This window comes from Sceloporus occidentalis, unplaced genomic scaffold, assembly GCF_023333645.1.
Source record: "Sceloporus occidentalis isolate IW3139 unplaced genomic scaffold, rSceOcc1.0.p SCAF_2, whole genome shotgun sequence".
Taxonomy (NCBI): Eukaryota; Metazoa; Chordata; class Lepidosauria; order Squamata; family Phrynosomatidae; genus Sceloporus; species Sceloporus occidentalis.
In genome coordinates this window covers 246,800,844-246,818,859 of record NW_028316982.1, presented here as the reverse complement: position 1 = coordinate 246,818,859, position 18,016 = coordinate 246,800,844, and the positions used below count along the sequence as shown (strand labels likewise).

Here is an 18,016-nt window from a genome sequence, read left to right as displayed (position 1 = left end):
AGGGTTAGATTGTGACTAAAGTTGTCAAGCTGGGACACCACAACTTTTTCAAATGTACCAGTGGAACCTAACTATTACTAAGTTAGGTTGCAATCCCACTAGTGTTAAATTAAAGCAAGCCTCTAAAATTTAGTGGAACTTTTATGTAGGCAATGCACTGTTAAAAATAAATGCAACTGCTAATCCTAACTTGGGCAGACTAAATGAATGAATGAAATTTATATGCTTTTACTTCCATACTGCAATTGTTTCAGAGTATCTGCTCCTGTTGGAATTCACAATTGGATTTAGGCCCTTGTCTGAATTTAGGTCCAAATGGATTCAGTCTTGGTCCCATTTAAAGCAGATCCATCTAAATCAGTGGATCCAACTCAATGTTATAGAGTCAATAGAAGTATATTTTACCATATATGTTTGCAAGGGAATATATTCCTTTAGCACAGTATGACTTACTTTCAATCTGTCATGCCTTGGGTTGTGCATAAAAACCTGTAGGTTGTGATATGTGTCTTATGACATGTTAAACTAGTAGCCTAGTATTAAATAGCTAATAACAGTTCATACAGTGAAATCCTGAGAAGATTTACCTAGGCGCGGTACATACAACCAACAAGCAGCATGCCGGTGCCAATTCTAGGGTTAGGGACCGCGTGGCAACTGCATGGTCCCTAACCCTAGTACGTGTGGGCGACGTAACAATGGCAGCGCCCTGTGTGCACGGGTGCCACCATTGTTACATAAGCGCCGTGCAGCATCCGCACATTGCCATGCAGCACTTACGTAACGAGTATGCCAGTGGCACACTTGTTACGCTGTCCCTGCAGCTCAAAAAGAACCCGTTTTTTCCGGGTTCCTTTTCCTCCATAGGGAAGCCACACGGGCTGGCGGCTGCGATTTCCCTCCGGAGGAATTTAGGTCGCCGGCAGGCCGCCCTTTTCAAGCGGTCTGTACCTTGCCCTAGAAAAAGATTTCACTGAGTTGAGAAAGTAAGTAAGTATGCTTCACATTGCTACAGGGACTGCAAATATAACTCAATAGCAATGCTACCTGTAAAAAAAGCAGTTGATTAATGCTCAAAGATGGGTGAAACAGATAGACTCTGAAATGGAAAATTGATTAATCCACCAGTTTAACTACTAAATCAATGGGCTTGATTTATAATATAAAATAATATACTGTAATTTTATTTCACTACAAAGAAATCTATTTTTGTAATTGTAATAATTTAACTTAGAAGGAATATAGAGGGAAATGAGTAATAATAGGAAATAAGAAAAGGGGGGAAGTAAAGGGATTATTTACCTCCTCCTTTTAGTCCCTTTGACAAAAGATTTAGAAAAACATGATTCTGAGAAGTTTGAAGGTCCCCAACCTCAACACAATCTGGTAACTGAAAGGAAAAGAGAATGTTTGTTATGTTGGGCATTCGTGAACGTGCTATGTACCAAAAATACAAAAACTGCTTCCAGCTTTGAATATTCCAGTCAACAGTTTGCCAGTAATAGGCATTAATACAAAAATTAATTCTGACACAGATTACATTCTGATTACACAATGGCATTATACAGTGGTGATTAAAAGGGAGTAGGTACTAGAAAAGCATCATTTGCTGTACCTGCTAAAAAGCAACAGGATGTTCTATCACAATGCTGAAAACATCAATAGCCATACTTATACATAACAGTAGAGCATGACTTACCTTTAAGTGGATGAACGTCTGTAAGCCTCCTCTTTCCTCATTTTCCTTTTCCTTATACAGCTAGGGGGATGACACTTAACCATGGTTAATTTCACTTTTCCCTAGCTCTTAGCTTGTTATTACACACTAACCTGGAATTTTGTTTTTTAACAAAATCATGTGTTTGTAGTTGTCTCGTTTAGCAAGTGACTGGAGTATGAAACTGCAGTTCCCTGTTCCCATTGTAACAGTTAACAGGAAAAGTGAAACTAAACTTGGCTGGAGCCCTTCTAATGACTACTTGGCTTGCAGAGGCTCATCTACATGGTGCTAAATCAAGGTTTAGTATGTACTATCAAATTTTAAAAACCATTTTTGAAATGAAAAAAGAGGTCACTATACATGCAAAATAACAAATTTTTTTTTTGTTTCATACCTTACCTCCCAAATCAATCTAAGCTGCTTCAATAAAAAGTTATCAATTTAAATATCTTTATACAGAAAAAACCAATAAGACATACAGAAGACCTTCATAAAGTAGAACACACTTACCCATATTTTGTTTAAAATTTAATCCTAATAAATATATTCCTGCCATAGGAGGCTCCAGCATCAATTGTGGAAGTCCTGCTACTCACCAACTACAATGTTAAATTCTGAAGAACTCTGCCCTTGCCTCCAAGATTTTCCTGATGATGCTTATTTTTCCACTCACTATGAAATCCTTCTTATTACAACTAAAGAACAGGCAACAGACCTTGTAATGTAAAGCAACAGTGCTGTAGCAAACAAATTCAATCCTACATGAATGGACCTCTACTAGAGTAACTGGAATTTCCCCTTTCCTTCCTTTCCCATCCCTACATACTTCCCAAATGCACTCTGGAGGCTTCCTTGATTCTCAGGAACAAATTTAAGATACATACAGAGAGGGATATGCCCGGGGGGGGGGGGGGGCGGCATATTAGTATCTTGGTGCCCAATAGCACATACTGAAAACATAGCAGTCCATTGTCAGTCAATATGGATCTTTGTATAGAACACAGGGGAAAAAGCATGTTCAGTTGAAGTCATTTAGGGGATTACACATCTAAATCATTACCTTGATTATATTTGGTGAATGGTATTTATTATCATATTTAAAATTTTAACTTCCTTGATTTTTCTTTACAATGCCAAACATATGGAAACATGCTCCTTACTAACAGCAGTTTCTATTGCATTTATTGTTCTGAATATTAATAGTTGAGTCTTGTATTGCTCTGGAAGAAAGACTTAATGTGCCAGAAACAGAGATGTGAATAATACTTGTTAGTATTTGGATCCTTTAAAAAATAAGAGAATCTCAATACTTGAGATATCCCACCAGGAAAAATGAGACCAGCAGCAAAATTCTTTGCACTTTGGGATGTCATGGGGAAAATTGTTCTTACAAAAATAAATATGGTTTTCCTGCACAGAAAACATGCTTTGGGGCATACAACATGTATTTGTTTGCTGTTATCAATTGCTTTCAGGCACAAATGAATTTTCTCCAGTGGAGTCCTGAAGTACAGGCTTCCTCTGCTTTTTGAAACTAGCTCTTGAAACTGGCTTGTAAATTGCAGACAAGCCCTTGCCTTCAAGGCTAGCTTGAGACTATGTGCATGAAAATTTTGAGTGTATGTGTGTGTGTGCATAGTGTATTAAGCTTTTGATTATATATTAAAAGTGATATATAATGTATTATTTATGTTTTCAGTGGCATTTGCAAGCTAAATAAACTGGGTTCCACTTTTCTACCAATTCCACTTTCTGACAGTCCTTTGGTCCTTTAACCTATCAGACAAGCAGGGCTTTCCTGTACATATAGTGCTTAGAAACTACACAGAAACCCTTGTTCATAAACTGTTTGAGCAACTTTATTTGTAAGCCACTCTTAGATTGTTTGATATAGGGCAGGGAATAAATGTTTTAATAAACAAATAATACTTCTCATGGAGCAGGGAGAATAATGCTGAAATTATGTGTTCTTGGATGCAAGAATAAAGCAAGCAAAGAAACATCCCCAGACAGAAATAAAATTGCCAAGAAACCCAGGAGGCTCACCTCTCTTCCGTGATAGTACAGGCGCTGTTCGGCGACAGGAAAACCTGTCTCTGGATAAACTAACTCTTTTATGGCTCCCACTGATGTGGAAGAAGGCACCTCAAAGGTCCTGCAGCCCACATAGTCATGAAGCACAGTCACCGTGGCTGACCTACACCAACAAAGGAAGTCTTATTAGAATAAAGAGCAAAAAGAAAACAGAAAGTCTAAAACAAACTGAATAATACATTTTAATTTTACTAAACATTTTTATTTTCTTTATATGACCTTTCTAATCTCAGAGTTCTTCAAATATAGAAATGATTTACAGGCTACGCCAGTACATAAGAACCACATTTCTCCCCCCCTCCCCATATTTTATTTATAAAATAAAAATAAAACATAGCTAATGGCATTATTTACATTCTAGTCATTTATAGTAATTAGTTATATTTGTGAAAGTAAAAACCAATTTCTTCCTGTTCGCACTTAACTTTGTTATTTTCTTTTTGCCTTACGTAGTAATTTCTCAACAAGTTCAAAGATCAGCCAACCCCAGTATTCTGTAGGGTGACCAACTAAATACCTCTGAAAAAGTCACAAATAAGGTATACAAGAGGCTGTGAAGACTGGCAAGAAAAGCCAGTCTGGGGGCAGAGTCGGGATGTAACATCAATATGACACACTCCACGGCTCTGCCCCTAGGCAATGCAATGCTGTGATTTTATGGACTGTATTTTATATGGAAGTGTAATTCTATTTTTATTGATGTAATCCCGCCTCGATCCGCAGGGAGAGGCAGGAAATATAAATAAAAACTGTTATTATTATTATTATGCCAATGTGATGTTGCGCACCGCACCAAATGGCGTGTGGCAACATGGCGCTCCTCTGAGTCCACATGATGGAGTGCCGAAGGAGAACCGGAAAGCCATGGCACCGCGGCTATCATGTCCTCTGCAAAAGCCAGATCAGGGCCGCAGCGTGCGGTTGCCGCGGCCCTGATCCAGCTGTAAAAGGGACAGCTGGAGCCTGCCCCTTAGGGGCAGTGTGCATAGCCCCATAGTGAATGCAAACTCTTTCACTGTTCTTAGCATTTATTATCAAAGCATATTGCCTCGCTTGTTAATATCCATAAATACTTCTATTCACAATATTTAAAAAAAAAAACAAAGGTAGCAGCCTTCTTTACGTTTTGTGTCAATGGTTTAAATGTAATGTTTTGCAAACAAACTTTCACTAAGTGTACTGTAATATCTTTCATCCCACCTCTGAAACTCTCCGCGCAGAGAAGAAAAAAATGTACAATGGGCCCTTGATATCCACTGGGGTTTGGTTCCAGGACCCCCTGTCTCAAGAATACCAAAATCCATTTATTTATTTATTTACAGTATTTATACCCCGCCCTTTAGCCCTAAAGGCTCTCAGAGTGGCTTACAATTGTTATTTTTAATTATACGGTGTTATAAAATGGTGTTCCTTATATAAAATGGCAATATCAAGCTTTGCTTTTTGCAATGTATATATTTTTAAAATACTTTCAAGCCGTGAATGTTTGAATTCATGGATATGGAGGGCTGACTGTACTCCTGTCACTCCCAGCCCATTGAATTTAATTATAGTATGACCCCTGTATCCATGGGGATTACATTCCAAGACCCCCATGTAGATACCTGAAAACATGGATAATGGGAAACCCTATTATATTCAATGAGACAAAGACCTCTGCACCACAAAATCACACTGGAGGACCTAGAAACGCCTAGAAGGAACATATTTTTTGATGCAGATAAGTGAAACAGCAGATATCAGACCTGGAGATATTGGTGTTGTACTTTATGCACAATGTAAAGAAGTACCTTTCTCTGAAGATGCCAGCCACAGATGCTGGTGAAACATCAGGAAGAAACTTTTCTAGAACATGGCCACATAGCCCGAAAACCCCACAAAAATATATATAAAGAAGTTCCTATTTTCTCCTATCCCGAACCTATAATCATTTAACAGAATGGTCCCAAGTTTTAATATTGTGAGCAAAAGAAAAAAATTCTATATTCAGACTGTCAACAACCCATCCTGTAATAGGCTGGGAAGACATCCAACTCCATTGAGTACAGTACTATCTCAGAAACAATACTAATCTCAAAAAATCTCTTTTATTGGTAGGGAACATACTCCAAACCTTTGATTTTACTTGTCCTTTTTGTAGATATGTTCCACTTTGAAAAACTGTTTTCGAAGGATGGCAGCTGGCAACCCTAAAATGGCAGAAGTAAACAAACCTACTCTGAACAAATCTTGCCAAGAAAACCCCATATAGGTTCACTTTAGGGTCACCATAAACTGGAAATGACTTGAAGGCACACAACAACAAATGTGGGACAAGATTACTTTTCCCTTCCCCCTTTATATGTAAACAGGTTACTGTTGCTAAGTCCTTGAATATATGTTATGTTGTTCTCCAAAGCAAACATGGCAGATGAGCAGCAGATATTTTTCCACACAATGTATGAATTATCTTTGATCACAGTTATTCCACTACTCCTTACTATAATCCTGGGAACTGTAGTTTGTTGTGGCACCAGAGTTCTCTGACAGAGAAGGCGAAATGTCTCACAAAATGGCAATTCCCAGAATTCCCTAGCACTGAGACAGGGCAGTTAAAGCGGTCTCAGACTGGATTGTTTTTGCAGTGTGTTTTATACCTAGTTTAGCAACATCAATTTGGGTGGTGTAATAGGAATGCCAGTCCTATGAAAGGGGACTGCCCTTGTTTTGCTGCAGAAAAACCCAAACCCAACCTGTCCAACCCCTATCTGTCAACACACCTGATGCCACACTGCAAAATGAATGCTCTTTGACAGGGCTTTAACTGCGATGGCTCCATCCTTTGTTGTGGCACCAGAGCTCTCTGACACCAGAAGGCTAAATCTCTCACAAAACTACAAATCCCAGAATCCCACAGCATGGAGCCATGGCAGTTAAGGTAGTGCCAAACTGCATTAATTCTGCCATGTAGATATGGTCTAAAAGGCACACACCTACAGTATGGAAATAATGCAGTTTAACTGCCATGGGCTCCATCCTATAGAATCCTGATATGCTGTTTTTATTTGATTTGTAGTTTTCTGAAAAATCAAGAATTGTACATTTAATATAATAAATAATAATAATAATAAATTTTATTTGTATACCGCTTTTCCATAGATCAAGCGGTTTAGACTATTAAAACCATTACAAACCATCTCATAAAAATAGATAAAATCCAATAATACATTCATACAAATATATAAACTCTAAACACAATTCTTCAAGAGGGTAAGGCAGAGAGTTGATGGCAACAGAAATACGCAAATATGTATTTATTTATATAAATATATTTATATAAATATTTATATACATATATTTATATAACTATATTTATATATTTATATAGATGTTTATATATTCATAAATATCTATATATTTATATTTATATGTAGATGTTTATATAGAGAGAGATGTTTATATATATATATGTAAATAAATAAAAATATATACATTGTGCATTGAGTATATATTTATTATATAAATATATAAACATTTGTATAATTATATATATATATATATATAAACTTATATATTTATATAAACACTGATACATTTATATAAACATATAAACATATATATATATATATATATATAAACGTTTATATATTTATATAAACAAATACATATTCAATGTGTAATTCTTGATTGTTCTCTTCCAAGATTAGATTACTCAGCTCTCCTTTTATTATCCTACTTATTTATTTGATAGTACAGTATTTATAACCCCGCTCTTCAAGCCACAAAAAGACTCTCAGAGGGAAGGAAGGGATTTATATATATATGATTATGTGATATATATATATATATGTTGTCTTGTCAAGAAAATGAAATGTTTGTGTGTGTGCATATATATACATATACATATGTGAAGCAGAGTTACGTTTTTTAATGACTGAAATTTTAATTTACAAACAAAGAATTTAAAAAATAAATAAATAAAAAGACTCCAGAGAGGCTGAACACCTCAAGAGAGAGACCTCCATAAAACCCCTCCCTCAGTGTCCCTTTCTTTGGGACTGACTGAGTGATGAGGAGGAAGAAACCACCAGTCTGCCTTCCCCCTCCCCTACATTACCCTCCCCCCCTTTCTCGCACTCACATGGTTCTTCCCGACAGAGTCAAGGCCTCCACCGCGGCGGCGGGCAAAACCACTTTTCAATCAAGGGGGGAGGGGTTTAAGGGGGGGGGAAAACCGTTAGCCGCGTCTCGCGCTAGGCGTCTCTCGGCGGCGCCGGTTCCGCACATGGGGAAGGGCGGGGCTTCGGCTGAGGCGGGACTGAGGCCCTGCCCTGAGGCGAAGGCGATTATTATTCGCCGCAACGGGGGCGGGCCGGGGACGGCTGAGAGAAGAGGGGGAAGGCCTCCCAAGGAGGCGAAATGGCGGCGCCCCTCATCCCCTAGCCATTGTGTTTGTGGGTTCTCACACTGCGGCAAAAGTTGTACAAAAACACACCACAATCCTATCCTCGTGACACAGTAGCGGGATATAAATAAAGTATTTTATTGTTATTATTATTATCCTGGGATGGTTCCTCACAGTAATCATTCCCAATGGGAAAAGGCGGAATATAAATATATCGTATTAATTATTATTAGCATCTTCCTCCTGCTCAGTAGCCCCTCGCGTTTTAGGGTGCATCCGCACCGCAGAAATAACCAGTTTTTACACCGCTTGAACTGCAGCGAGGGAATTCTGGAAAGTGTAGTTGTTGTGGCACCAGGACTTTCTCTCTGACAGAGAAGGCTAAATGTCTCCCGAAACTACATTTCCCACAATTCCCTAGCACTGAGCCAGGGCAGTTAAAGCGGTCTCAAACTGGAGTGTGTTTTGGATTTAGGCCAATGCTATAGCATAAGGTTTGGTAGACTTGGGAGGCATCCTCCCTGCGGAAGTAATCCAGTTTGTGATCGCTTTAACTGTCCTGACTCAATGCTAGGGAATTCTGGGAACTGTAGTTTTGTGAGACATTTAGCCTTCTCTGTCAGAGAGAGCTCTGGCTGTACTAAATGTCTCCCAAAACTACAGTTCACCCACAATTCCCTCCCATTGAGCCTCAGGGCAGTTAAAAGCGGTCTCAAACAGGTTTGTTTCTTCTGCTGTAGCTCCAGATTTTATGGTCCATAGCACACTGCAGAAATAATCCAGTTCGAGACCGCTTTAACTGCCCAGGCTCAGTGCTAGGGAATCCTGGGAATTGCAGTTTGTTGTGGCACCAGAGCTCTCTCTGACATAGAAGGCTAGATGTCTCACAAAACTACAGTTCCTAGAATTCCCTAGCTTTGATCCAAGGCAGTTAAAGCAGTCTCAAACCAGATTATTTCTGTAGCCTAAAACCGTGAGGAGATACTATGGACCATCGATTTATAGCCGGAGGAAATACACCAGTTTTTTAACACACCAAACAAACTATACATTTTTAACGTTAAACACCTTAACGGAAAAATACAAAATAGTTCTAAAATGCACTCTTTTTAAGTGAAATCACAAGAGAAATTAAGTAGGTAGCATCAGGATGGGATTTCCTGAGCTGGATTTTTAACCCCAAAGCACTGAATAAAAGAAGTTAATTCAAGCAAATCGCCATGGGGATTACAAGTGACCAAGCAGCTATTAAAGCAGTTGTAAAGCTCATGTTTAATTTTTAATTTTTCTTTCAAGAAGAGATACCAACCAGTTCATCATAACAACAATCATTCAAAGAGTGCAAAGGAACAAGGGGAACCAAGAGAGCTGCTAAATGTAATGGCCAATTCTTACCTGGAATTAATTATTATGTCCAACTTTTGGATCCTTGCTTAGCTACGAAACATATTATTATTACCATCATCAGCATCAGGATTGCCTGAGAAGGCAAGCCAATGCTACATAAAATACTCTGCGTTGAGTCCCTAAGTTGGGAGAAAGGTGGAAAATATTATCATCATATTTTCCACCTTTCTCCCAACTTAAGGACTCAATGCAGAGTATCTTATGTAGCTTTGGCTTGTCTTCTCAAGCAATCCTACACAGTCAGGAATAAGTGAGTTGGTGACCACAAGTTCTTGACTACCTCAGTCAGAAATTTCCTGTATCAATCTGAAAATATCATAGTTTCCTGTGCAAAGCGAGATCAAAGCAAGAACCATTTGCACAGCCATGCATTGAAAACTTGCCTGTGTGTGTTCATGCAGAGCTCACAGAATCACTGGCCCCATACAGACAGGCCAAAATAAAGCTGCTTCGAGTCACTTTGGAGGTATGCTATGTCAATGATACATGCGTCCCAAGAATCCAGAAGCTGCACCAAAGCTGCGCTATAGTCCTTAGGACTGGATCGTGGCTTTGGCATGGCTTCCAAACTCTTAGGACTCATGAATCATTGAAACAGCATACCTCCAAAGTGACTCAAAGCAGCTTTATTTTGGCCTGTCTGTATGGGGCCACAGAGTTGGAAGAGACCACAAGGACCATACAGTCCAACCCATGCCATGCAAGAAATCACAATCAAAGCATTCCCAACTGATGGCCATCCAGCCTCTGTTTAAAGGACTCCAAAGAAGGAGACACCACCACACTGAGCCAGGACAGTTAAAGGAGTCTCAAACTGGATTATTTCTGCAGTGTGCTTTGGACCTAGGGCACTATCATTCCCCCTTATCTAAAGTATTATCAGCTTTTTACCCAGGGAAAGCTGGCAGTGGTGCATTTGAACTGAGTTGGGGCAGGTCTATATTGGCTAGAATATGCCAGGTTACCTCCAGAGTATTCTGGACCCGAAGCTGCCCATGCCTCCCCATTCATTACCCACACGTTCAAGAGTGACACCGCATGGCTGTCTACACAGCGTTCCACTGCGCTTCCCACTGCCGCTGGCACAGGTCACTCTCCCTGAGGCTATAAATGAGCTGCCCAGTATCAATCACATGGCTGCACCCCTTGTTCTGACCTCAGAGGAGCAACTGGTGCAGGTAGCGGGATGCTGTGTAAATAGCTGTCCAGTGTCATTCCAGAGAAGATCCAGAAAAAGTGGTGAATCTTTTAAAGCAGGAATGGCCCAGATTCGCTGTGGGACTGCCCTTTCCATGCAAAGACAATCTGCAATTGAATACGGCCTTTGGCCCTGGGTCGTCTGGACAGGGCAATGTGTGAATGGATGTGGGAACTGCTACAAATGGCCCATGTAGGCATGCCCTTGGTAATCTTTTTTTCTCTTCTCTCTAACTGGCAAGAGTATGTGCACATGAGGGTGATGATGGTGATGGTGATGATGATGATGATGATGATGATGATGATGATGATTAATTGTTTCCCCCCGCCTTGATCCAAGGGAAGCGGCAGGTAAGAAATGATGATGATAATAATTTCTTACCCGTTTCTCTCCATGGATCGAGGTGGGGGACAACAACAATTAACAAACAACACTAGTTAAAACACTTCAGCTAAAATACATCTCAGTTTAAAAGGACAAATAAAATGGACACACATTAAAATAATCCACATCTAAAATTCAACATTTAAAATTCACAAATTTAAAAGTCATCAGGATAAGTCTGCTGTTAGAGACTGGTCTTTGATGCTGTTTTAAATTCAGACAGTGTATTCAGCCGTCGAATCTCATCTGGCAGATCATTCCACAGTCTAGGGGTGGCTGAAGAAAAAGTCTTCTAGCTGACAATTCTCATCCTAGTCCTAGATGACTGAAGTAAATGTCCGCCAGAGGACCTGGGTGTATGGGTGGATTATATGAGAGGAGGTGACCCTGTAGGTAATCTGGACCCAAACATGTAGGGCTTTAAATGTAATAACCATCACTTTGTACCTTGCCCTGAAACTGACTGGTAGCAGCTGAGTGTAGTACAAGCACACCATGTAGTCAGTATAGCGACAACTGCCCCTCAAATCATTCTTTTCTGTTGTGAGGAGGGCAGATCCTCAAGACGTAACATGTATCCATTCACAGATTACAATTTGCCCTCCCTATCCATGGATCCTTTATCCATGAATTCAACCATCCACTGCTTGAAAATATCCCAAAAAGATATAAATTCCAAAAAACAAACCTTGATGCTGCAGTTTTATTTAAGGGACACCATTTCACTACGACATTGTGTTTAACAGGACTAGAGTATCCATGGATTTTGGTATCCACGGAGGGTCCTGGAACCAAACCCTATGGATACTGGGACATGGCAGCTATTTCTATCTTCTCAGTATATCACAATACATTTAAGTAGCTCAATATTTTAATTCAAAAGCAAGACACTGGATAACCCACTACTTGGAAGAGCTATTTCTGTTAGAAATTTTAGCATATTTCAAGAGTTCAGTGAAAATATTTGAATAGGGTACAAGGCACATTTGTTCTTGCTGTAATAAAACACAACTGAAACAAAATAATTATTTTAAGGATTTTTTTTTCAAATTCAAACTGGGGGGGGGGGGGGATGGATCCCATTATAAGGAAGCCCTGATGGTGCAGCAGTTAAATGCCAGTACTGCAGCCACAAGGTTGTGAGTTCGATCCCAGGCAGGGCTCCAAGGCCCACTCAGCCTTCCATCCTTTCATAGGTCAGTAAAATGAGTATCCAGCTTGTTGGGGGCAATTGGCTTATACATTGTAAACTACTTAGGGGGTGCTAGTTCACTGATAAGCTGCATAGAAATGTACTTGCTATTGCTATATGTCAGAAACAACTTGAAAGACACACAACAAGAAATAGCAAAAATTCGACATTTGACAGTGGTGATTTTGCAAAACAAGAACTTAAGGAACAAATCTATTTCTACAGAAATACCTTGAGAGCCAGCAGCTTTTGCCTTTCAGATCACACTTCACATCATTTTAAAATAATACCTTAAAAAACAACAGCTTTGTATTTCAATCCAATAATCCTTTGGTGAGCTGCTCCTGTTAAGACTGCCATGGTTTTAATTAAAATCTGCTTGGCCACTGTTGTGGAAAAACCCATCCTGAATCATGATCTTAAACTACAACCATGAATTGCAGGAACAGAGTAATCTGCAATTTTGTGGCGTTTATCATAAAACCATGAGACCAATGACCTTTTGTTGGAGTTAGTAATAACTCTGATGCTGGATGACTAGGGTCTTTTGGACAACCATGCACAGCAAGAATCAGCCACTTCTTAAGTGTTACTGGACATACCTACAAATAAACAGGACAGACCTGAATACATGTGGGTATTCTGAACAAATAATTGGGGGCTTAGTAATGCAACACAACATCTACTGCAGTAAGAGACCTACAATTGCAGCTGCTAAGCTTCTGCAGTGTTGGCAGGAAAATGCCAGTGACTCAGCAACCACATTTAACTCTGAGACAATCCACTGCTATTATAGAACTTTTTGTGCTACAATAAGTAATGCATACATTTCTGGTGGATCCTAATGGATTTTTAATGTCATTGGGGTGGAAAGATTTTACAGTTACTTGTCACTTATCAGAAGCACCTACAGGCTGGTTAATATTATATCAAGCAACAGAGATGGCATCCTTCAAGTTTAAAGAACATATGAAGAGAAATGGAGGATCAGATTGAAGACCTATCTAATCTAGCATTCAGTTTACACAGTAGTCAAAAAACTGCCTTTCATACAAGCAGGAAATGAGTGCAAATTCCCCCTGTGTTTTGCATTTTCAGCAACTAAATTTGCATGATATGAGAATATCAGTTTCAATCAGCCCTAAATTGAATGTGTCAGTCCCAACTAAAGTAAAGTATCAATAAAGTAAAATGGCTGTATCAATACACAGAGGGATCTTGTAGCACCTTTGAGACTAACTGAGCAAAATAAGTTGTAGCATAAGCTTTGGTAGACTTTGTCTACTTCCTCAGATGCATGGAGTGAACAAGTTAGTCTCAAAGGTGATACAACATCTCTTTGTGATGGAGTGGTGAATGGTAGGGGTAGATTTGGATGGAAGAAGAGAGGAAGTGAATTAAAGAATAAGAGATGAAGTAGTGGGGTTGAAGGTAATGAAGGGTGGAAGAGTAAGGGATGTATGGGAGGATGTGGTGGTGAAAACTGACAAGATGAACTCAGGATGTGAATAAGAGATTTGGTATGTAGAGATTAAATTGTTATGCTTTATAAATGCTATGAATGTGGTTGCTGTAACTTTAAATTGCTTGTAATAAAAGCTGATACTGTATTTTAAAAAAGGTGCTAGAAGATTCCTTTGCAAGAAAACAAAAATAATATCCACGGAAGAAATACATAGTACATTCAACCTAGACAGAGAGGAAATCAAGATAGTTAAGAGTTCCTGCACCTAGGATCAAACATTGATCAGAATGGTGAATGTGGTCAAGAAGTCAGAAGAAGACTAGGAATGGGAAGGGCAGTCATGAAAGAACCAGGCAAGATCCTGAAGAGTAAAGATATACAACTTTAGTTAGAATCGTCCAAGCCATTATGTTCCCCATCACCATCCATAACTCTCTTTGCAACCTCGCAACCCATAGCTTCCCCCACATTTACAAAGTGCTTCCACTTTCAAACTGATGTTAGTAGCCACTGCTTCAGAGCATCCGCCTTCTCTCCTCCCCTTCTTCCCTCCCAGCCAGACAAAAGCAATACCGTATCTTTCCCACGTTAACAAACTTTGCATTCTCTTAATTTCCAAAATCTTTTCACATTGAATCCAGTATTTGTAGCCAATGCCACAAAGGGAAGGCATGGCATTGCTTTTGTTTTACCAAAAGAGAGCAGGAGTGGGAAAATGAAGACGAAGGACAGAAGCTGGATCCTCCCAGGTGGTGGCTGCAAATGTTGGATTCAAAGAAAAGGACTTGGGAAATTAAGAGGAAGAAAAGTTTGGCAAAGCAGGGGGTGTATGGTGTTGGTTTTCGCTGGCTAGGAGAAAGGGTGAGAAAGAGATGGGGCAAAGAGGTCAGCCTTGTTAAGCAGCAGCTACCAAGTTGTGAATAGTCAAAACCACATACAACACCTTTTTAGAAATCTCTAGGTCCTCAAGTGCAACTCTGTGGTTAACATCTGTCAGACATTGACCACACAATTGCGCTGGAGAAGCTACAAATGCTAGTAGAATGTTCTGTCCAGGAATCTCTAGGTCCTTCAGTGCGATCTTTGGTTAAAGTTGACCACAGAGTTGCACTGGAGGATCTAGATATTCCTAGAGGAAACATATTAATAAAATCTGTGAATAATCAAATATACAAAAGTCAAAGCAACAAATGTATTATGCTTTCCTGCACCTAAAGATGAGGAGCTAAATTTCAGGATAAGCAGTACTGAAAGACGATAAAGTCTGATTGTATCGTGTGAGATGGCTTTAAAACACACAGACCTATCTGCACCCTGCTCTCCATGGATTCTGTCTGGAATTGTTTGTATGTTATGTTGTACTTGTGCAGTGTCAACACAGAAAAAGCCAGGAGAGAGGGGAGGGGACTAGGGAAGTAGACAATGGTTGCATGCACTTGAACTCATCATATTGTTTGGAGCAAGACAGTGAGTTAAGTGCCAACATCATGACTCATGAGCCTTCTTGCTGCATAAGCACTGGCAGGAGCAGCAGCACAGGACCTAGAAATAAGCTACAACTGTGCTGTTTCAGGGTAGGAAGTGCTTCAAAACTGCAAGGCATTGGCATAGCACCACAAAAGGGGTTTTCACCTTTAGAATGGGATGGGGGGAGGGGCTGAATGTTTTTCAGCCAAAATAAAAAGTTGGACAATTCCAAGATCTTTGGGGTCAGTTGTGGTCCTAGTGGCCACACTGAATCCCCAAAGTATGTGGCCTGTAGACCACACAATTATCATGTTTGATATCTGCTTTTTAAATTTTTACCGGCACTATTATGTTATCTGCACATTCTCATTCTGTGGCTCATTATACACTCAGGATAGAAACTGCCACCTGGTAGCAGCCATTCTATCATGTTGCAGCGCATCAAATGATAGAAAGTGGGGCCACTTTATCAGGGCTTCTAAGAAAACCTGTTCCATCAGGCTCCTTTCCACTCAGTTGTTAAGAATATTAAAACTTTACAAACTGATGCCAGAAATTGCTTAGTCTTCCAGCCTGATCCCCTTTTCCTTTCATGTAATTTTTTTTTAAATGTGAGCATGTAGTTAAAACCTGCACTGTTTGTTACTGAGATTATACAGTATAAGCCAGCCTGGAAGACTCTTTGGCTGAAGAATGGGGTAAAAATACCTTAAACCCCTTAATAAATAAATAAAAGCTCACTAGATTTATTGTCTATGCAACCATTCCCAAATGTTTGCTTATCCCACATTGTTAATCACTAGACTAGAGTGAATTCTAAAACATATTATGGACATCAAAAGAATGTTGAATATAAACATAGGCTGGAATTCACTTATCACAATTATGGATGTATAACCTAGAGTTACATATCTGTAACTGATTAGTATTCATAGTTCCTATGTATTTGCAATTGTAACACTATTCCCATGATTGTAAACATGTAGTGTAGGGTATCTTTCAGAAAAAAGCAAAACCACCTCTTGAGTATTCCTTGTCTAAGAAAATCTTATGAAATTTATGGGGTCATCATACGTCAGCAAGTGACTTGAAGACACACCCACACCCACAACCTTAATGAACCAGACCAAGAGGCTTATCGCATTGGTTATTACATCGATTTACCCTTATTCCGTTTAAAGCTGAATTTGGGTGGCATCCTGACTACATCAGATGTTTTTTGCTGCTGAATCTGCCGTCCAAATATAGCCTGAGTCCATCCCCGCTTCCAAAGCCACTCCTCCCAGCTCTTTTCAGATCCAGCTGTTTTCTGACTTAAGAAAATGGCCAGCGGAGCAGCTCTGGAAGCAGGGATGGACCTGGGCTGTATTTGGGCAGCAGATTTGGCAGCAAACACATCTGATAAGATCAGGATGCTATCCGAATTCAGCTTTAAACAGGATAGAGATAAATTGATTTAATAACCAATGCGATAAGCCTCAAAGACACATTTTATAAACTGGTAACAATGAACTAAGGAAGGCACAGCCCTGAATCGGCAAGACCTGAGCAGGGCTACTGATGACAGGGTGACTTGGAGGTCTCTCATTCATAGAGCCACTATAAGTTGAAGCTGAGTTGATGGCAGTTATCAATAATAACAACAAACTATACCTTCAAGGTTCAAATATCTGAATGGGTATTGGAACTGTGGTCTTCAGGGTCCTATTCCAACACTCAAACCACTATACCAAACAGGCTCTGTTCACAAAAGGGCTAAAATCTTAATATTAACTAACTTCCTTCTGCATTGTTGGTGTCCTTACAGCCAGCCTCCCCTTGAAAGACACAAAGAGAAGTTCAACTATGTGTCCTATCCCCTATGAAATTCATGGAGCTTGACTTGAAGGTAGACACACACAAACTTTGACTGCCATGGTTCTGCCCTATGGAATTTTGGCATATTCAGTTTAGAGAGGGATGATGATGATGATGATGATGATGATGATGATGATGATTTTATTTACTTATATCCTGCCCTTCTCCCAATATAGGGTCTCAAGGCAGCTAAAACAATACAACTGAAAAACAATACGAAAGCATTAAAATTTAATATTCTTAGCTGGAAAGCAATAGTTCCTCATGAGACTACAAATCCCAGGATCCCACAAGGTGTTGTCATGGCAGTTGAAGTGGAATCCATGGGTTATTCTGCAGTATGAAAGGTCTATACATGGTGATTAGAAGCTAGAGCTTTCATTCAGAAGACAAAAGAGCAAGCAAAGAGTGTTCAGATTCAGATTCAGTCCACTGAAGTCTGATTTTTTGTCCATCCACCTCTGCATTTTCTCTAGCAGTAAATCTGCAAGCAGAGATCCTACCCATGCTTGGCTACCTTTCAGCAGCTTTTGAAATTATACCCTGAGCTCCTCAAATAAAAGTCAGAAATAACTGAAATCTCATTCAGATCTCAAACACTTTGTCAGTACTTTGCATGCTTTAAGTACGATTAGTATAGGAATGGGTGAAGTCTCCAGTCAGGTGTTCATTCCATTTCAAAATGATGTCTCAGTTCCTAAGTATTCCATTGTTCACTTCCATGCAATGGCTAAATATTGTGGAACTATGTGCACAGCTGCCAAATGTTATTGTCACATTTCTGTAGTTATGACCATCTGACTTAGAGAGTTGTAATGGAATCCTGATAACCTCATTTCTCTCTCTTC

The 18,016-nt window shown here is 39.5% G+C and overlaps 1 protein-coding gene across 2 annotated transcripts in view; it reads right to left on the bottom strand.

Moving 5' to 3' along the window:
* LOC149319933 (sacsin-like) overlaps positions 1-18,016 on the bottom strand; it is a 64,349-nt gene that overhangs the window by 25,800 nt on the left and 20,533 nt on the right. The window contains exons 1-3 of one of the 2 annotated variants that reach the window (XM_089512617.1): positions 7,935-8,020; positions 3,767-3,917; positions 1,303-1,390 (exon numbers count right to left, since the gene is read on the bottom strand). In XM_089512617.1, the coding sequence (XP_089368743.1) occupies positions 1,303-1,390; positions 3,767-3,917; positions 7,935-7,936 (241 nt within the window). In that variant the 5' untranslated portion in view covers positions 7,937-8,020. Of the gene's footprint in view, positions 1-1,302; positions 1,391-3,766; positions 3,918-7,934; positions 8,021-18,016 lie in introns of those variants that run through there. The other variant, XM_089512616.1, reaches the window with a different exon arrangement.